This window comes from Macaca thibetana, chromosome 10, assembly GCF_024542745.1.
Source record: "Macaca thibetana thibetana isolate TM-01 chromosome 10, ASM2454274v1, whole genome shotgun sequence".
Taxonomy (NCBI): Eukaryota; Metazoa; Chordata; class Mammalia; order Primates; family Cercopithecidae; genus Macaca; species Macaca thibetana.
In genome coordinates, this window is record NC_065587.1 from 1,012,801 (window position 1) to 1,034,071 (window position 21,271).

At 55.5% G+C, this 21,271-nt stretch overlaps 1 protein-coding gene across 12 annotated transcripts in view; it reads left to right on the forward strand.

Annotated features, from left to right (window-relative positions):
• The window catches only part of BRD1 (bromodomain containing 1), a 52,876-nt gene extending 42,017 nt beyond the window's left edge, over positions 1-10,859 (forward strand). For 9 of the 12 annotated variants that reach the window (XM_050745814.1, XM_050745820.1, XM_050745816.1 and 6 more), the window contains 5 exons: positions 6,449-6,584; positions 7,084-7,211; positions 8,083-8,192; positions 8,418-8,572; positions 9,755-10,859. In XM_050745814.1, coding sequence (XP_050601771.1) covers positions 6,449-6,584; positions 7,084-7,211; positions 8,083-8,192; positions 8,418-8,572; positions 9,755-9,938 — 713 coding nt within the window. In that variant the 3' untranslated portion in view covers positions 9,939-10,859. Of the gene's footprint in view, positions 1-6,448; positions 7,050-7,083; positions 7,212-8,082; positions 8,193-8,417; positions 8,573-9,754 lie in introns of those variants that run through there. The other 3 variants (XR_007717183.1, XM_050745817.1, XM_050745823.1) reach the window with 3 other exon arrangements.
• Positions 10,860-21,271: the final 10,412 nt, after the last annotated feature.

Here is a 21,271-nt window from a genome sequence, read left to right on the forward strand (position 1 = left end):
ACCACGCTGGCCTTTCTCAGCCACCTTTGGCGAAAGACTCTTTGACCTGGTTTTCCAAGCGCCCTGGAAGTCCTGCGATGCATCGGGTCAGGGTGCTGTGCGCTGGGTACTAGGGGTTGGTTCGGTGCAGGTGTGGGCGTCCCCTCCGCACGCAGAACTTGGAGTTCGGCTGGCGCTCCGCTTCCTGGGGGTTTCACGTCTGTCGGTGGCGGAGGTGTGGGGCTCCGTGCGTGGAGGCCCTGCTGGCCGCGGGGCGGGGTTTGGGGCGGCCTCCCCTCCGCACTCGGCAGGATGCTCATGTGGTGGCTTCCACCAGGGGGCGCCAGCGACCGGGCCCTGCCCCGGCTGTGGCTCCCCCTGTGGACAGGGTTTTGCCGGCTGGCGGCCACGTCCTCAGCAACCGCTCAGGCTCGCGCATCAGATGTCCCTTGTAGAAGCGCACGTGTCCCCTGCAGGCCACTGTCCTGCACCGGAGTGGAGTGTTGTGTTGTGCGGGATTCCCGTGGTGACAGTGGTGTAGAGCAGTCTCACTGCAGACCTTCAGTGAGCGTGGCCCATGGTGGCTTTTGAGAATTGTGGTGCCCTTTGGTCCTGACTGAAGTGGAGATTTCTGCTCTCTCATTCCCGAGTGACAGTGGATTTCCGTGGAGGCGCGGCGAGTTCCTGAGCTCTCTCCTGAGCAGCGGGGAGCCTCAGCAGCATTAAGACCAGGCCCTCGGGAGCAGGAGCATTCCACTGCTGCGGCCCAGGTGCCCGGGGGAGGGCTGGGCGTGCTCTGAATGGTGCCAGTCCCACCATCCGCCCTCGCTTTGGGTTCACCGGAACCTTCTGGTGCTCTGCACATGGGGGATTTCTTGCTCCGAGCTGCAGTTCTTCTCAGTCTTAGGACAGGAATTATTCGGAACCTTCTGATGTTTTCCAAACATTCTTCTGTGTGCTCTGAACTTTAAGGAGTGCTCTGGCATTTACCAGCACGCGCACGATTCTGAGTCAGGCTGAACAGGGTTGCTGGTCCGGAGGCGAAGCACTCACTGTGGGCCTCCCGCCTGAGTGCGGTGCAGCGGCCTTCTGCTTCCGCGATGGCCCAGCCCCAGAGGCTGGCCCTGGCTCGTGGCTTCCTTCCCCCGCGGCTGCGCGCTCGCCAGCAGTGAACCGTCACCTGAAGCGGTGTTCCACTCGCCGCCCTTGCGGAGACCCCTGCCGCGAGTCTCCGTGTGCACATGCTGGGGTGTGAGACCGCGGGGGGTGTCTTTGTCCACTCGCCGCCCTTCGGAGGCCCCTGCCGCGAGAGTCTCCGTGTGCACGTGGTGGGGCGTGAGAGCGCGGAGGTGTCTTCGGTGTCTCCGGCGGTTCAGGGAGGAGGCTGAGCTGTCCTGCCCTTTCATTCAGACTAAATGGCTTTTTCACTGTTTTCCAGGTTCTCACTTTAACCACTAATGTGCTGGGTAGTTCACTCTTTGGACCCTAATCATTTTCTCTTACCTCAACTTGGACTGGAGTTCTGCTAAGCGGCCGTTTTGGAACACACAAAGATCACTGCATCTTGCCTTTCACTTAATTCTTGCGGATCCCATTGGAATCATCAGCTCAAACATCCTCTAAACACAAACACAAACAGCAGCCCTGGAGGAGCTCTCCCCCACCCCAGCCCGCCCCCTCTGTAAGTCAGCCCGGCAGTGGGAATGGTGCTGGCGCCCGGTGCACGCTTGGAGCTGGTGGGATGTCGCGGCGCCTCAGCCTTCCCTCTGGATAGTCACAAAAGGACGCAGAGGAGAGCCCGGCACCGGCTGGGAGCCTGCTGCAGCCGACGACACAGTGGACAGCATTCTGAGGCTGTCCTGAGCGTGTGGAGCCATCCCGTAGTGACCTTTGGTTCGCGTGCCGCGGCCATGCCCAGGCGCGTTGTGCTGTGTTGGTGCCGTGGGGTATGGAGGAACTTGGCTCGGCGCCATCTGAGGATGTGGCATGGACAGTGCGTGCTCACTCACTTGCTAGCATCTTCTCTATTTCTGGGTTTTCTACCTGATTTTCTTCTCCCCTTACTTCCCCTTCCTCTGTTTTCTCCCCATAATCCCCAGTGGATTCTTGAGCAGTGCTGCTGTTTATCTCTTGCTGGCTGCCACGCTGAGTGTCCCTGCGGCCAACTGAGAAGTCCTGCTCGTTGGATGGGGCATCCCTGGACGCCTGGGATCTTGTGCAGGCGTCTGGCCTGGGCCTCGGGTCTATCTCTGACCATCCCGGCTGCATCATCACGGAGCGGGTCCCGGCGAGATGGGCCTTGGGTCTGTCTCTGACTGTCCCCAGCTGCACTGTCATGGAGCAGGTCCCAGCAAGTCTTGTGCAGGCGTCTGGCCTGGGCTTTGGGTCTGTCTCTGACCGTCCCGGCTGTGTTATCACGAGCGGGTCCCAGCGAGAGCAGAGTGCTGTTGGACTCTTCTTCTGTGTGTGTTTTTATTGAGAGGTTGAAAAATGCACCAAAAATGCTCTCCTTTTAACGACGGTAAAAGTGAAACTGAAAACAGAAGATAATGGGCTCTCCCACCTCTGGGGCAGCGTGGATGCTGGAGCCTTTGCCACTGGGTGGGGCCCTCAGGGCTCAGGTCTTCGGGGTGCAGGCTCAGCCCACCTGCTTCATACAGCCAAGCTTCCTATGAGCCAGAGAAGCCGAGGCGGCAGCTTGGGTGCTGGTGGCAGGGGTGGGCAGGGGCGGGCTTGTATCCTGGGCTGTGGGGATGTGTTCCCATGGCTCCCTGCCCTCAGGCGTCTCGGCAGCCACTGATCAGGGCCTGGTGTTCTTGTACCTGTGGCCTGGAGGATTTGTGGTGTCCATATGGGTTAGGGGCTGGGAACCTGAGGCTAGAGGAGACTATGGCCCATCAGTCAGACCTGCAGGCCTCCGCCTCCCCAGGTGGGCCCTGGGGCTTCTCTTGCCTGTGGGGAGGGGCGATGTCCCAGCTGCCGTGGCCTGCAGTCTCTCAGAAGACCCTTTGGGGACCTCCCAGGGCAGTTACAGGTGTGCTGTGGATATACCTGGTGACAGGCAGGCTTCCAGGGACCACGCTTGACTGGGCTGTGGGACACCTTTGCGTCATCTCCTTTGTGCCATCTCCTTTGGGAGCAGAGAGGGACGTTTCTGTGTTCAGTCTTTGGCCTCCTAGGAAGTCACTGGGAAGGCCCCTTGAGGGTGGGCAGACCCTGGCCACTGTGGGAATTTGTGCAGCTCCTGTGTTGACGGGACAGTGGCCCTTCCCTGGCAGCCGCCGCCTCTTTTAATGTATTTTGCACGATCACTAGCTTTACTTTCAGCATTAAAAAAACACCTCGTGCTGAAAAAGTTGCTGAAAGTTGCCCCCTGCTGTATACACAATTTAGAGACTTGGGCCCGATGTCAGTGCTTGCAGTTTGCAAATGCCTCATGGACCAGGCACCCCTCTCTGCAGACCTCAGGCCCTGGGTTCCCCACGTTGGCTCCCACCTCAAGGCTGGCCTGGGCTTCAGAATGTTCTGGGCTGAGGTCCTTGCAGGGGTGCCGAGGGTGCGCGTCATGATGGACATTTCCCAGCTGGCCGGAAGAGCCTCACAGGGCGGGAGTTGGCAGGGCTGAGATGGAGAGATCTCAGAACCATAGCTGTCTTCGATTATTTTCTGGTGGCCCAGGTGGAGGCTGGGAGGGTCTGGGCAGCACAGGCCACCTCGAAGCTCCCCTGAGGTTCTGGGGACTCCAGGCAGTGGCCGCAGAGCCTCCCGGGCCGTGTCTGTGGCCTGGTCTGGCCTCTGGGGTGACCCTGCACTGCTGTAGCTCCCGAACTGCCTGTCAGGCCCTGCGGCCATCGCGCCCCCACCAGGCCTCTCGCTGGGTGGCGTCTTGGTTGGTCTGGGTTTGTCCGTGCTGCCCACGTCTTCCTGGGGGCTGTCACATTTTCACGGGTGACACGCGGAACCTCTGTGTGTACTTGCGTCATATGTGCACTCACTGAATGCTTAGGAAAATTAAGAGGGGCATTTTATCATTCTTCTCTTCCTGAGAATTAAGGACTTGCCTTGTGTTTTAATCCCCTGCCTGGCCCCACTCCATGCGGTGGTGCTCATGGAGCTGGGGCCGTCATGGCTAGTGAGTGGCCTGTGCATGGCCTGGCTGTGTTGGGGCTGCAGGTGCCGGCACAGCTGCGGGTGCTCTGGTGCTGGGGCCCTCAGGCTGGCGTCACTGGGCAGTCTTGTGAAGGCTGCACTGGTCCTCGTCTCCCCCCAGGTGGCCATTGCTCGGCGGAGCAGTAACTACTCAAAGCCTCCCCACCCAGGCCCTGGGCCACGTCTGCTCACCCTGTACCTGGGGTCTGAAGTGCGCTGGGGGCCTGGCTGTGGGGTGTGGGTCGCCAGGCTGGTGGCTGCTGTCTGGAGACGGCTCACACGCGTTGGCAGACCCGTCCCTGGGCCTGTGGGCTGAACGCTGGCAGGGGTGCTGGGCTCCATCCGTCCACTGCTGATGCAAGCCAGGTGGGCTTCCCCTGCCTTCACCCACTCAGGTGGGAGTAGGGATGGAGTCCTTGCTCCTGAGGGGTCCTCAGGGGCCAGGACAGGACTTTAAACTCCCTCTTGAGACACCTTCAGGGCCTGAGTGTGCAGGGTCTGAGCCGCTCTGTGATAAGTGTGGGGAGGATGTGGAGCCCTGGGGCAGCTCAGCATGTGGCTCAAGGCCTTCTACTGTAGATTCTTGCGTTTATTTGTTCCCTTGCCAAAAATGAGTATGACACCCCCACCTGGCCGTATTTCCTGCCTTAAAATGACCGAGGTTAAAATGAGAAACACAGAGCTTCGTTTGGAGCTCACGGTACATTCCAGTCCAGCAGACACAGAGCGAGTGTCTGACTTGAGTCTGTGGAGGGCAGCACGGTGCCCTCCTAGTCTGCGCATTTCCTTCTGAGCTGTTCACCGAGGTTGATTTAGCCCCTCTGTTTCAGTCAGTCGTGCTCATTGAGAACAGACGGGAAGCGTTCGAATCAGATGGAAAACCCCACAGTCCAGCCATTCCCTTTGAAACATGTCTCCCAGCCACTCGGGAGGCTGAGGCAGGAGGATCACTTGAGCCCAGGAGGTCGAGGTTGCAGTGAGCTGTGGAGTCCATTGCACTCCATCCTGGGTGACAGAGCAAGACATCGTTTCCAAAAAAAAAATTCTACATTAATGCTTTATTTACAAATTTACACAGTTTCCTTTGGAAATAGATTTAAAAATTTTTAAGGATGAGGTAGGCAAGAAAATGGGGTTCTTTTTGGATAAAAAAAATTCACACAGCTGGGTGCGATGGTTTACGCCTGTAATCCCAGCACTTTGGGAGGCTGAGACGGGCGGATCACGAGGTCAGGAGATGGAGGCCATCCTGGCTAACACGGTGAAACCCCGTCTCTACTAAAAATACAAAAAACTAGCCGGGCGTGGTGTCAGGCGTCTGTAGTCCCAGCTTCTCGGGAGGCTGAGGCAGGAGAGTGGCGTGAACCCGGGAGGCGGAGCTTGCAGTGAGCTGAGATCGCGCCACTACACTCCAGCCTGGGTGACATAGCGAGACTCCGTCTCAAAAAAAAAAAAAAAAATTTACACACCGCTTCAGCTCTCACACCCAGAGGCTGCCCTGGCGGGAACATCGTCCCCCGTTGTGACTCCCGTGGGGGATCTCATGGGGGGGACCTTGGGCACATGTGTTGTTTCCTGTTGACTGACATAAAGTCAGGCCTTTTTAGGGGGAAAAGACTGAGATATGCCTTATTTTTCAAATGTTGAGATGATGGAATTGTAGACTGTGTTTTGTGTAGCTGTGTATAATACTTGAATGCCAGTGATTGCAGCTTCATAGTGAGTGAGGCCGGAGACACTCAGACACGGCCATGGCCCCGGATTCTCTGTTTTAAAGTGTTTCGTCAGCATTTTTGACTTCATGTTAACACTTGTCTTTTGAACCAAGGTTTTTTCTTTTTAAAACCTGATTTCCTGTTCCCTGGAACTCTGCTCCTGTGAACACGATTTTGTGTCTTTGGTGACCCTTTCAGCCTGGTGAAGGGTCCGTCCCGATGCGGCGTGTGCCCACGTGGACAGGCCACCCCCGTGTTTGCACTCACAGGTTGCACATCTGCTCCTGTGGCAGGCTCACGGCATCCTTTCTTCGCCTTCACAGAACCTGTTTAAAGACCTGGGCTTGTCAAGGGGAGCATCTTCACGGTGCTCAGCAAACTACTGTGGTCAGAGCTGACTGCAATGTGTTACATTGATTTCATTTAACGAGTAACTTTGGTGTTTGTTACTGTAAGGACTGTGCTCTGGGAGTGGAGAGGAAGATGCTGTCTTACCTGTCTGTGAAACGTTCCTTGTAAGATGTGTCCCAAGTGAAACCTAGTTGAGTCTTGCTTGGGCGCGCCCTGGTTGCGCTGAGCTCAGGGCTGGCCTGCCTGTGTTCCAGGTCTCACCAACGGCTTTGGGGGTACGAGGAGCGAGCAGGAGCCAGGCGGCGGCCTGGGGAGGAAAGCCACACCCCGACGACGCTGCGCCTCCGAGTCCAGCATCTCCTCCAGCAACAGCCCGCTCTGCGACTCGAGGTGGGCACCGCGGCCCCGCACTTCCTGCCACGCAGCTCCCGAGCCACCCGCCCTGCCTGGCTGTCCTGGAGACCAGGACGTTCCAGCTCCCATCTTAGTGCCCTCTGAAAAATTCTGGCCTGGGATTCATGTGTGCTCTGCTCTTGTGGGTGGTTTCCCGTGCTGCATATCAATCTGCTTTGTAGAATTCAAGCAGAAGTAGGAAAAACACAACGTGAAATAGGAATGCAATTTTAGAAACTGCAATTAAGTTTATACTTGATCTTTTCCTCCCAGAATCTGGCAGTGAGCACAGCCCTGCCTGTCTCATTGGCCTCCTGAGTACCCCCTGCCACAGGCTCACTCCCTCCAGACCTGTGCACCCACAGGCCTGCCTGGCTGCAGGGGTGTCAGGCAGGACGCGTGGCCAGCTTGGTGGCGGGCAGCCCACGGGACGAAACCTGAGTGAGGCTGAAGCCAGGGGTGGGACACCTGACTCCCTCTGCTCTTCCTCCCAAAGCTTTAGTGTGCCCAAATGTGGGCGGGGCAAACCGGCTCTTGTGCGAAGGCACACGCTGGAGGACCGCAGTGAGCTGATCTCCTGCATCGAGAATGGGAATTACGCCAAGGCGGCCAGGATCGCAGCCGGTGAGTCGCCCGGACCTGCGTCCGTGGCTCTCCACACCTCCCGGTTAGCGTCTTAGGGCTCGACTGCTGGGGACTGGACTCTGGCTCAGGGAGCACGGTGCCCTGTGTGGAGCCCCACCCTGGCCAGCCTCCTGGGGAGGGGTTCATCATACGCCGAGGGGCTCTGGGCTGCAGCCCTGCTGGGGTGCCTGTGGAGGTGGCGCCTCCTCCATCCTGCCTTCGTTTCCCTGTGGAACGTCCAGCTCTGTGTGGCTCCTGGCTGCCGGGCACTGTCAAGGCTGTCTGGGGTTGTTGAGGTTCAGTGGTCATTTGTGGCTGCACAGGGGACTGACTGCAGAGGGGGTGCCCCCAGCTTCAGGCTCCTGGGAGAGGGGGAGGCCCTGGGGTTTGGGGTTGGCACGGCCCTCACTGTGGAAGGCAGCCATGCTGTGAGGGGGCATCAGGACGGAGACCCCCCCGGTGGGAGGGACAGCAGGGAGCTGGTCTGGCGGAGGGGGAGCCAGGACTTTGGTTTCGGATTTGGGGTGTCAGCTGCATAAATGAGGCAGGAGCACGCTGGGAGCCCCGTCCTTGGGGCAAGGAGGTCTCAGAAGGGACTGTGCTGGGCACCTGGAGTCAGAGCCTTCCAGCCCGGAGGGCAGAAAATTCTCTGGGTCCGGGGGAGGCTGGTGGGTCCCCAGGTGGGCTGCAGGGACGGGGGGGATGCAGGGGCCTGGACTCCACAAGAGAGGCAGTGGTGCTGCCGGGGGTGGGTGAGAAAGGCCTGGGAACTGGGCTGTGCTCCGGAGACCCCACCCTGTTGCTGTGTACCTTTTGTTGGGGGGCAGGGCACGCCCCCTCTGTCCTGCTGACGCCGTGCCTCTCTCCGCAGAAGTTGGCCAGAACAGCATGTGGATCTCCACCGATGCTGCCGCCTCAGTGCTGGAGCCCCTGAAGGTGGTGTGGGCCAAGTGCAGCGGCTACCCCTCCTACCCGGCACTGGTGAGTATGGCTCTCGTGGTGCCCAGGGCCCCAGCACCTGTGGGTCCCGAGGAGGCTCACACAGCTGGGGGGTGGGGGTGGTCCGAGGAGGCTCACACAGCTGGGGGGTGGGGGTGGTCCGAGGAGGCTCACACAGCTGGGGGGGGGTGGGGGTGGTGCGGTGACAGGTGCAGTCGTCTGTGGGTGTGAGCCTCACAGTGACCTCAGTGGGTCCTTCTCGTGCAGATCATTGACCCGAAGATGCCGCGCGTGCCTGGCCACCACAATGGCGTCACCATCCCGGCCCCACCCCTAGACGTGCTGAAGATTGGGGAGCACATGCAGACCAAGTCCGACGAGAAGCTGTTCCTCGTTCTCTTTTTTGATAATAAGAGAAGTTGGTGAGTCAGGAGGCCTTAGACTCCGGGGACCGGCTGGGGTGGTTGTGTGGGGGCCGTGGGCTTGGTGACCCGAGTGTCCCTGTGGTGAGCAGCCTCTTTATCTGCTGGGCCCTGGCAGAGCTAAAGTTGGAGGTGGGTGCTCTGCTGTTTGCCTGGTGGAGAAGGGCACTGCCCAGCACCCCTGCTGGGACTGTGGGATGGGCACTGAGCACAGGGTCTGTCTCTGTCTGATGGCTTTGTTTCACTCTCACCTGAGCCCATTGGCCCGGGCTATCTCTTCTCTATTCCTTACCCGTGTCGGCTATAGTGTTGGGGGTCCCACTGCTGGGCTCCTGGACCCCTGTGCTGCAGGACACGGCCCCCGACCGGGCTTGGCCTCTGGCCCTGTGCTTAGAGCCTTCCGTCCTGGCGTCACCCAGCTCTGCTCAGACGTCTATCCCATCACAGGAGGCTCCCCCTGTGCCCTGGGCTGCTTTTTCGCACAGTGCCTGGGACTCTGATGTGCCAGGGTTCAGACCCCAGGACGCCTCTGTGTGGGACGCACTGGCAGCACATGCCTCTGGGAAGAGATGTAGCCCCAGCTGTGCCCTGCGCACGTGGCCCAGGCAGGTGCTTCCTGGTTCCCCGTGGAGCTGGCTGCTCTGGGGACCTGGCGCAGAGGCTCAGGGCCACCTGCGTATGGTGTGCCTGGAGCATGGCTGGCAACACAGGCATCCCTACCGTCTTTCTCTTCATTGCCCCGACCTCTGCCTCTTTGGCCACACGGCCGTTGCTCCTTGTCAGGCCCTGAGCGAGGCCCACACCTTGTCCATCGAGGGCCCCTTTGATGGGGTCTCCCCAACCACCGGCCCCTGCTCCGGGGCCCACCCTGGCTCTGGGCTTCGTGTGTGCATGTCTTGTCACTCGGCAGGCACTGGGAACGTTTTGGAGGTGGAGGAGGAGGTGATGGTTTTTCTGCCTTACTTAGCTCCCCATATCCCCAAGCCAGGGAGGGGAAGGGAGGGGAAGGGAGGGGTGCACCCCTGGCCTCGGGCCTGTCCCTACACAGGGCCCAGCTGTCTTGGTGGTGCTGAGCAGGGTCCCTTTCTATCAGAGGGCAGTGGATGTGTTAGATGATTACATGGAGCACGTTGAAGCACCACATGCAAGCAATGATTTCCCCATGTTTTTCCTTTTAAAAAGGCAGTGGCTTCCTAAGTCCAAAATGGTTCCCCTTGGTATCGACGAAACTATAGACAAGTTAAAGATGATGGAAGGGAGGAACTCCAGCATCCGGAAGGCCGTGCGGATCGCTTTTGACCGCGCTATGAACCACCTGAGCCGCGTCCACGGGGAGCCAACCAGCGACCTCAGTGACATTGACTGACGGCCCGGCTGCCAGCACGGGTCTTGTCCATAGTGTTGATAAGCTGTACATGTTTGTATATTGTTCAAAACTTAACTTATTCTGGTTTTTAGTTGTAGCTCTTTAATTCTTTTTCCCCAGGGAGGGGGAGGTTTTATTTCCACGTTTTCTAGGAACCCATCTCCGTCTGGGCGCTGTGAGTGGGGTGGGCGCGTCCGGGCAGCACAGTGCGTCTGTCACACGACCCCGGGCCGTGCTGCTGGCGTCACTGTCTTTGACATGTAGCTTTTTCTTAAAGACTTTTGAATGTTTAATAATTTTGTAAATCATCCTCTTTACACAGAGTACCACTTATTTAATAAGACGGGATGTAAATTTACAATGACAAATGTGTATTTTAAGAAAGAAAAGGACATTATTTTGAATGGTACTTTGTGGAAAGGGGAGAATAAAGTTATGCTGTGCACATCACTTGCAGATCACCAAAAACGCCCGCTGCCCGCGCCCGCCGTCCCGCCCGCCTCCACCCCGCAGGTGTGCCTCCCAGCGGATTATTTATTGTAGAAAGTGTATTCATTTGCTTTATAATGAAAAATACATTTGCAAAGGTATATTGATATGCATTTTTATACAGGCACATAAAAATTCAACTCGGCTTGGGAGCAGAATGCATTGCGTTGTATAAATGACTCTGGCCTGTGTGTACTTTGATTTTATAACTTGTAATCTTTTGTTTACAATGAGGGGCTTTCTGTAACTTGTTTTAATTTAGAACACTTTGGTAGCAATAGAAACTTTGGATACATTTTTGTATGGTACATGTGATGTATATAGAATTAGTACTTTATTTTTATTTTTAAGAGGTAAAGCATTATGTTGGGGAAAGTAGGGTGGGTTTCCAAATTTGCATTTTTTATATTAAAAATAAAGTCAAGATTTGGACGGTGTGGCCATTTTATTCCTACAGCCCTAGACGGCTGGGTGAGCCCCGAGGACAGGTAGGGTGCTGACTGCGAGGGGCGGGGACACGCCTTTATCTTAAAAATTGTTATGGGATGGCAGTATGTATTATTTCACCTGATCATATTTTATTTTAAAATTTTAATTACATAAAAGTTTTAAATGCTTTTTAAGCCTACACCGTTGGTAACATCTCCATAGAAACTTGGAAATAGGCCGGGCACGGTGGCTCAAGCCTGTAATCCCAGCACTTTGGGAGGCCGAGACGGGCGGATCACGAGGTAAGGAGATCGAGACCATCCTGGCTGATACGGTGAAACCCTGTCTCTACTAAAAAAATACAAAAAATTAGCCGGGCGAGGTGGCGGGCGCCTGTAGTCCCAGCCACTCGGGAGGCTGAGGCAGGAGAATGGCGTCAACCCAGGAGGCGGAGCTTGCAGTGAGCTGAGATCCGGCCACTGCACTCCAGCCTGGGCGGCAGAGCGAGACTCCGTCTCAAAAAAAAAAATAAATAAATAAAAATAAACTTGGAAATAAAGCTTTCCTTAGATAGTTTCTGTCCTGCATCTGGCAGGTGCTTCCTATCTGTCGTAGCTCTCCTTCCCACAGCCAGCCCCGCCCGGCAGGCCCCTCCCCACCGCCAGCAGCTGGTGGCCCCCAGAATCACCCACCGCCCACGCAGAAGGGAATCGGATGCAGGAGCCAGGTGGAGCCCAGGAGCACTCAGGGCTGCTGAGAGGCCCAGCTAAGGGCGGGTGCAGTTTGTGTCCCTTCTCTTTCCCACCCACAGCCTCATGGTGCTGTCGAGCGGAATCTGCTTTCTAAGTATGGGTCTGAGCGGAGGCAGATGCTGAAGCTTTGAGCTTTTTGTTTCTGGCTTAACCTTGGTGGATTTTCACCCTCTGGGCATCATGTCTTGTCCAGGGGAGGCGCTGGGGAGGGCCTGGAGCTGTAGGGACAGAGGGCTGAGGTGGGGGGGGGAGCGGTACTGCCTGGACTGACCACATAATATGTGGTCAACTGCATATCAATTTTTTTTTTTTTTTTGAGACAGTCTCTCTCTGTTGCCCTGGCTGGAGTGCAGTGGCTCGATAGCTCACTGCCACCTCCGCCTCCTGGGTTCAAGTGATTCTCCTGCCTCAGCTTCCGGAGTAGCTGGGACTGCAGATGCCTGCCACCACGGCTGGCTAATTTTTGTATTTTTATTGGCAATGGGGTTTTGCTATGTTGCCCAGGCTGGTCCCAAACTCCTGCCCTCAAGTGATCCACCTGCCTCAGCCTCCCAAAGTGCTGGGATTACAGGCTCGAACCACTGCACCTGGCCAGCTGCATATTATTAATTAGACATAAAATGCAAAATAAGATGATGTAAACACAAAGGTGTGAAATAGGATTGGCACCTGCCGAGCGCGCCTGGCCTGGAGCGTCGCCCCTCTGCAAAAGCAGGGCTCAGCGTGTTGTCTGGTCCTTGCCCTTACAGAGGGGTGAGCTGCTGTGCGTCTTCCAGCCACTTTCTGGGCTGCTCAGAGGCCTCTCACAGGTTTTCAGGGTTGTGCCACTTGCAGGGGTGCTGAGGCGGAGCTCCTCCCATGCGGGGCGTGTCCAGGCGCCGTCTCTGAGGGCTTGGCAGGTACAGGTGGGGGTGCGCGTCTCTGGGCTGCTGTGGGGACTGGGCAGGCTCCTGGAAGACCTCCCGGTGTTTGGCGGAAAGCGCAGCCCGAGGGGAGGCTCCCAGGGAGGCGGTGGTGCGGGGGAGGGAGGGAAGGGGTGTGCCGAGGAGCTGGCGGGACTCCCTGAAGGCCCAGGAGCTTCCTTAAACAAGGTACCGCGTTCTAGAGGGGGCGGGGTCGCTGTTTTTTTTCTCAAAACCTGCAATGACCTCATGCTCGGAGGACTGGCCTCCGCGCCCTGCTCCAATGCTGCCCCAGGGCCCTGTCCTTGCGGAATCGGGGCCTTGGGCTGGACACGGGGGGCTTCGCGGAGCCGGGCCTGGCGGGGCCAGCGGAGCAAAGGCTGGGCAGTCCCGGGGTAGCGCTCATCAAAGCCGGGCGCTGCTCCCAGAGCCGAGGTGCAGAACCAGAGGCTGGTTCCGCGGCGCTAACGAGAGAAGAGGAAGCGCGCTGTGTAGACGGCTCTCATCCCGTCGGGGAACCCCTTCCTCAGCTCCGTGGACGGCGCTCAGGGGTTCCCAGCGGCTCAGACGCAGATCCCGGACTCGCCCGCCGTCCGGTCTTGCTCTCCAGGGTTGTCTCTCCCAGGGCGCGCCCTGGCCACGGTCCTCAGTCCTCCAGGGCGGTGCACTCCGCTTCAGTGTGGGGAGGGTGGGAGTGTAGGTTCGGGAGGTTGGTGCGTCTTGGCTTTTCAGGAGGAGGAGGGAGCAAGAGGTCCCCTACCTTTCCCACCAAAACCAGAGGCTTTGACATCTCCCTGAGCCCACGGGCCTGGCGCCCACCTCATGAACAGATCCATTCTGGCCCAAGACCACCAGGACCGGAGCTGGCTGGGGCTGGGGGCTGCCCACACCGCCCCCACCCCACTGACTTCCCTGCAGCCTCCCCACCTGGCTAGGACCTCTTCCCAGGCCCCAGAGGAGCACCTCGAGGTGGGCAGCTGAGACCCGGAACACTCAGGGCACGAAGCCGCCATGTTTGGGAATCAAGTTCACAGTGTGGCCTCCTGTTCTGACACCACTCGGCCCTGCCTTGGCTGGAAAACCCTTGGCAGTGGGTTAAAAAGAATGAGGAGGAGCTTAGTACGCTGATGTGAAAAGGCCTTTAAAATAGAGCACAGCAATTCACTTTCCCTGGGTTCCCGGGCTGTGCCCTAGCGAAGCTGACCCACTGTGGGGGCGCCCACTGAGTCATGCTCACCTCCCTGGGTTGACTGGCTGGTGGGGGTCTGGAGTCGGCACGATGACTGGCTGGTGGGGGTCTGGAGTCGGCACGATGACTGGCTGGTGGGGGTCTGGAGTCGGCACGATGACTGGCTGGTGGGGGTCTGGAGTCGGCATGATGACTGGCTGTTGGGGGTCTGGAGTCTGCACGATGACTGGCTGGTGGGGTCTTGGGTGCAGGCAGGGGGCTCCGTATCCAGCGTGGGATCCCAGCTTCCCGCTCAGATGTGTCCAGCTGGCCTTGTCCCCCGCACCTGCTCCTCCTGGGCACAGCCCCCCACCCAACTGTGCAGGGTTGGCATCTGACGCCCTCACATGGAGTCTGGCTCCGCCTTCCCTAAACCCAGCACTGTTTGCTTCTGGAATTGGCTCAAAGTTAAGCTGCTCCTTCCTAGCTTGGGGCGTGAGCAGTTTGGAGAAAGTCGATCTGTTTTCCCGTTTCTGAGGCTGTCGTGGGCCTTGTCAGCGGGAGGGCGGGCTGCTCAGAGAGGCTGCGATGATTCCAAAGTGTCCTGCGTGGATATTTCATGAAATTATGATTCACTTACAATGTTCTGCTCACCGACTCTTAATGCAGCTCTACCTTATCTCATGACAGTGTTTCTCCTGTTGCAAATGAAACACATCTCTTGTTGGTCCCTTGCCTGAGTTTTAACATCAGCCCAGCTGTGGGGACTCCCACCCTGAAGCACCAAGACCCTCCAGGGCCCCCCTGCCTCCTCTGACTCCCCACCCCCTCCTGTTGTACAGGTGAGGACAGCCAGGTTCTGGGGCTCAGCAACCCCCACGGGATAGCCAGGTGGGGGTGGGAAGTAGAGCCCAGGGTGGGTTAACCAACCCCCACCTTGGAGGATCAATATGTGGCAAATGCACCCACATGTGGCACCTGCTGGTTTATGGAGTTCAGTTGTTATTATCACCTAGAATTAAAAGCAAATGAAAAAAACATTGAGGAGATGGTTAGTTCCAAGACGGCAGCACAGAAGCCAGTTGGCTTCACTCTCTGCCACAGAAAATCCAAGACAAATATTCAGCACCAAGATAATCTCCAGCAACATCCCAGAACTCAGATACGAAGACAGACAGTTCCCAGGGCCACAGAGAAGTGAATAAACTCTGAGCAAGCAGTAAGAGAACTGGAATTCTCTATCTATGATGTCCCTTTTGCCCAGTCTACCTGCACCAAGCATGGGCACATCTCCCCTGACTCACGGCTTCTGCACTGGAAAAATGAGATTAAGGTGGACTACCAGCTTCCCTGCTATCTTGGGCTCCCTGGCAGGAGACTTGTTCTGTTTCAACCCAAGGGAAGCATTCAGAATGCTTAAAGGAGAAATACCCCTGAGGCCAGCCAGAGACAAAGGGAAGAGGTGGGACTAGCATCTCCAGCCCTAAAAGCTGCCCTGTAATGCAGCCAAAGGAGGCACCAAGTCAGCCTGTTGAGCTACACGGCAGGAGGCACAGTCCATAGGTTCCCTGGGCAGACCTCCCGCCAGTCTTCCCACACTGCCGGGGTATCCACCTGTGGGACCTCCCCGATTTGGGACGGGAAGCCTCACTCTGATCCTTTATTGGAGCTGAGCAAAACCTGGGCTTATGTTGCCCTCTAGTGCCGAAGAAGGAGGCAGCAACCTAGCAGAAAAAAAAAAAAAAAAAAAAAATTCAACAGGTACATTGCAAAGAATCTCTAAACAAACATATCCAGTAAAAACCAAAGCAAGCCAGACAGAGAAGACTGGAATAAATAACTAATCCTTCAATGCAAAGACATAGATGTGCATTCACAAGAAACAAGCAAACGGGGAACTACGAACCACTTAATGGGACGAAGTATCTCGTGCCTAATGAGATAGCCACATGTGAGCCTCTGATCAAGAATCCAAAATAGCAGTTGTGGGGAAACTCAGTGATCTCCAAGACAACCCAGAAAATCAATTCAGAGACTTGTCAGAGAATTTTAACAAAGATATTGAAATTAAAAAATCAAACAGAAATATTGGAACTGAGAAAAACATCTGCTGAACTGGAAAATTGATAGAGGCTCTCAACCGCAGAATGGGTCAAGCAGAGGAAAGAATCGATGAGCTCAAAGACAAGCTACTGGAAAATGCACAGTCAGGGCTGGGCATGGTGGCTCATGCCTGTAATCCCAGCAGTTTGGGAGGCCGAGGCGGGTGGATCACGAGGTCAGGAGTTTAAGACCAGCCTGGCCAACATAATGAAACTCTGTCTCTACTAAAAATACAAAAATTAGCTGGGCGTGGTGCCATGTGCTTGTGGTCCTAGTTATTTGGGAGGCTGAGTGGGGAGGAGCACCTGAGCCCAGGAGTTCGAGGCTGCAGGTAGCCATGATTGTACCGCTGCACTCCAGCTTGTTTGACAGAGTGAGTCCCTGTCTTTTTGTATCTATCTATCTATCATCTATCTATCTATCTAGATAGATAAAGAGATACACTTTATATATATAAAGATAGAAAGACTTCAAGTAAACAGCCTAACAGTGCGTATCAAAGAAATTGAAAAGCAAGAATGAACCAAACCCCAAATTAATAGGAGGAAGGAAATCATAAAGATCGAGATAGAACTAAACAAAATAGAGACTAGAAAACAAGACAAAGAATCAACAAAACAAAAAGTTAGCTTTTTGAAAAGATAAACAAAATTGATCAACCTTTAATTAGACTAAAAAAAAAAAAAAAAAGGCAAGACCTTGCTGAGGTTGGGGCTGCGTGCCCACACCTGCCTGAGGGCTGTGCCAGCCTCCCGCTCTGGCTCTTGGTGGACATGCGGCACTCCTGCTTTGATGTCCATTTGGCCACGGGGCTGGTCAATGGGGCTGGAAGGCCCCTGTCCAGCAGTCCGGTTGGTTTGGTTCCCGTGCCCACTATGGACTCAGGTCCAGCTCTCCCCTGAGGGCCTGGGGTCCCCATGCACCCGGCCCTGGGCGTGCTGCTGTGGGGGTGGCTGCAGGCCACGGGCCCCCTGGGCTCCTCCGCATCCTGTTCCCATTTGGCTTGGCTGACCTGGGTGGTCATTTCCTCCCAACCCTGCCTCAGGTGCAGCTGGCACAGGCCCACCTGCAATGGGGTGGCCTCAGTCCCCACAGGGGCCGTCATGAGGGAAGCCCCTGGGCAGGGTGCTGTCCTTTTCTGTTTTCAGATACTGGAGGCTGGAAACAGGCCTGGGGATAGGAGGGTCAGGGCAGGCCAGGACCAAGGGCTCAGATGATGCAGTCAGGCTGTGGGGCTGAGCCAGGGGCTTGTGGGGAGCCGGCTTCCTGGGCTTCTCCCCACCCTGACATGATTAGCTGGGGCCAGAATGAGGTGAATGGTGGCTGATGGATGCAGCTGGGCCATGATAGTGGCTTCCTGGTAATTCTTGGCCCTGTGTGGGAAACACTGACACGGATCATGTGGAACCTGCGCCAGGCCTGTGGGTGGCACCCGCAAGGTGAGGGGGGCTTTGGGGTTCGTTGCCAAGGAGGGTGGCAGCAGCTGAAAGAGGTTGTGGCCCCCAGCCCTGTGGCCCCCCAGCTCCTGCCTCTAAGAACCCAGGCATGGCCAGGACGCAAGGTCAGAGTGGCTGAGGTGGTCCTCTCTGCCTTCTTCCCTCTCCTCCTCCTTCACTCATCCTGTAAGTGTCCTGAGCCCCAGCAATGCCCCAGTGCCTCCTGCCCAGTGGCCTGTCCCTGCCTGGGTGGGGGCCTGCCAGGTGGACACAGGTGTGAGGCTCCAGCTGGAGGCAGGCTTCTCCCAGCTCCTCCATTCAGCAGGAAAAGTCAACAGTGGGGTTTGGTGTCAACCCAGGGACTGAATTTCTGGCCTCTAAGCCATTGGTTTCATGAATAAATAAGTGTCATAAGAATTGACATTCATATCTCTACATATATATATGTATTTTTTTTTTTGAGACAGAGTCTCGCTCTGTCGCCGGGCTGGAGTGCAGTGGCACGATCTCGGCTCACTGCAAGCTCCGCCTCCTGGGTTCATGCCATTCTCCTGCCTCAGCCTCCCCAGTAGCTGGGATTACAGGTGCCGCCACCACGCCCAGCTAGTTTTATGTATTTTTAGTAGATATGGAGTTTCACCGAGTTAGTCAGGATGGTCTCGATCTCCTGACCTCACGATCCACCTGCCTCAGCCTCCCAAAGTGCTGGGATTACAGGCGTGAGCCACCGCCCTGGCTGTCTCTACTTATATTTTTAACCCATGGAGAGCATTTACTCGACAACTACGTTGTAGTGAGGATGTGAGTTAAGGGCGAGTGTGGCTTGGCATCTGCGCGTCTCGGCCGGGGCTGTGGTGGCGACCCAGGGGCTGGGCGGAGCCGGTGAAGGCGGAGCCCATCTGCACCCACTGCCTGGGCTGACGGCTCCTCCCAGGGCTCCCTGGAGCACCGCCCGTGTGAGCAGCTCCAGCACCGGCCTGTGACCCCTGAAGCCCGGCCTTCCTTGAGCTTTCTATCGGGTTCCGTGGAGCAGCGGGTCCCCTCGGGGTTTCGAATCTTCTGCACCCGGCGTGAGCACTGGCTTCCCGTGCACAAATCACACCGTGTGACCTGTTGGCTGCGGCCTGTTACAGCGGCCATCCTTAGAGCAACAGTAAATTCGTTTTGATTGATAGATAGCAGATGCTTCAACTTTCTCCCCTGCCCCGTGTTCAGAAGGGTTCAGCAGCTCTCTGCTGCCTGTGCCAATATTAATCAGTGCCCCTGACTCTGGGAGCCGGGCTCCCTGGGTCGGGTGCCCAGGCTGGGGGCTGGTGGGGACGCCAGCAGGCTCCTCTCACTCTGCTCACAGCCCTACACGGAGAACCCCTGGCACACCTGGGGGATGCCCAGCCCTCAGGCCCAGGGGTGCTCACCCGCGGCGCTCACTGAGAGGTGGGACCCGGAAGAGGCCTGTGAAGGCCCTTGGGGTGCTGGGGTCCAGGTGCTTTGACCTTCCCCTGGCAAAGGTGATGCTCAGCCCAGAGAAGAGCAGGCCTGGAGCCCTGGCTGGGGAGAGGCGGCAGCTCCTGGGGTGCAGCAGCAGGAGCCAGACCCCAGGGCTGCACAGAGAGGCTGGGTTGGGCCAACGGACTCCATGGACTCTGCCCAATTTAGCAAGGACCAGGCCCTCCTCCTAGCTGACCAGGTCTGCGTCCTTCCAGCCTTACTGAGAGATCATTGGCATGAGAAAATTCATCCATCTAAGGCACACAACTCAGTGGTTTTTAGTACATTCTCAGAGCTGTGTAACCATCATCACAGTCCATTTTGGAATCTTTTAATCACCTCCAAAGGACACCCGTCCCATCAGCAGTCCCTCCTCCTTCCTCTGCCCCCGGCCCCTGGGCAACACGGATCGACTTTGAGTGTGTGGCGCTGCCTGTTCTGGACGGCTCCTGTGGGTGGAAGCGCACGGTACTGGTCCTCTCGTGCCCGGCTTCCGCACCTAGTGCGATGGTTGAAAGCGCGTTGGCTGGATCAGGTGTCAGAGCTTCACTGAAGGACACTGCGTTGCATGGGGCTTCCACGGTTTGCTTATCCATTCATCAGCAGACGAACACTTGGGCTGTTTACACTTTGGGGACTGTGAATAGCGCTGCTGTGAAGATTTGTGTACAAGTTTGCTTTTCCCACACGGTTTAATTTTTTACTCACCTGCATAGCTTGGCACTTTCATGTTATCACAGGTAGAGTGACCTCACTGTTTTCATTTTTTATTTTTAAAATTAAATTATTATTATTATTATTTTGAGACAGAGTCTTATTCTGTCGCCCAGGCTGGAGTGCAACAGCACGATCTCAGCTCACTGCAACCTCTACCTCCTGGGTTCAAGCGATTCCCCTGCCTTAGCATCCCAAGTAGCTGGGATTACGGGCACCCACCATCACACCCGACTAATTATTGCATTTTAATAGAGACGGGGTTTCACCATGTTGGCCAGGCTGGTCTCGAACTCCTGACGTCAAGTGATCCACCTGCCTCAGCCTCCTAAAGTGCTGGGATTATAGGCATGAGCCACCGTGCCTGGCCACCTCATTGTTTTTAAATGTGGCATGGTTTTCCACTGGTTGAATGTAACCTAGTCTGTTTAGTCAAGCTCTTTCTGATGGCCATTTGGGTTAGCTCGCATCTGAATTTGTCATAAACAATGTTACCATAAATAAGCTCTATATTCTGGAGGACAGTTGCTGCTTTCTCTACTCCCTGACAAGAAAGAATAAAAACATTTTTAAAAGGCCTGGCTGTTTTTTCTTAACTAGATTGTAAGATGGACTTATTCAACCTGAAGGTGTGGGCTGATGTCACTTGCAACCAAGGGGAGCTTCAGGGCCCAGACGAGCTTAGACTACCAGCCATTCAGAATCTACATTTTAAAAGAAAACTGAACTGAAGAAGCTGTGTTTAAATGTGAAACTGAGTTTATAAAATTTGGGTAGTTATTGGGGTCTCCGTAAAGATTTGGCTGGAATGTGTAGACAACGTTTGGATCCCGATTTGATCCAATATATGAGACGACTGGGGAAATCTGACCATTGACAAGATAGCTGATGACAGGAACAGTTGTTTAATAAAAGTGTTAGGTTTGCTAGTGATATTGTGGTTATCTTTGTTTAGAACCCTTCTATTTTAGAGATATATGCTGAAATATGGGAGGGTAACATCATATGAAGTCTGGAGCTGGCTGTTGAATCATTCACCTGGGAGAACAAAATTGTGTGTGGGTGTGTACAGATGTGAGGGTGTGTGGGTACAGATGATTTTTTTTTTTTGAGATGGAGTTTTGCTCTTGTCGCCCAGGCTGGAGTGCAGTGGCGTGATGTTGGCTCACTGCAACCTCCATCTTCTGGGTTCAAGTGATGCTCCTGCTTCAGCCTCCTGAGTAGCTGGGATTACAGGCATGAGCCACCACACTGGGCTAATTTTTGTGTTTATAGTAGAGATGGGGTTTCACCATGTTGGCCAGGCTGTTCTCAGACTGCTGACCTCAGGTGATCTGCCTGTCTTGGCCTCTCAAAGTGCTGGGATTATAGGCGTGAGCCACTGTGCCCAGCCCTGTTTAACATTTTAAGGAGCTGCTGGACTGATTTCCAAAGCAATTGCATCATTTTACATTCCCACCAGCAATTTACGAGGTTCCAATTTCCCCACATCTCCACCAACACTTGCAATTTTCTGTTTTTTCCTGTGTCTTTTGAGATGATCATGTGGTTTGTCCTTTATTCTATTAATGTAATGCATTAATTGGTTTCTGGATGTTAAGCCAAACCTGCATTCGTGGGATACATTCTTTTTTGGTTTTAGGATATAATCCTTTTTATACATTGCTGAATTCTGTATTTTGTTGAGGATATTTGTATCTGTGTTCAGAAGGGATATTGGTCTGCAGTTTTCTTGTGGTATCTTTGGTTTTGGTTTCAGGGTAATACTGGCCTCAGAATTAGTTGGGAAACATGTTAGTCCTATTTGCACTGCCGTAAAGAATGACTTGAGGCTGGGTCATTTATAATGAAA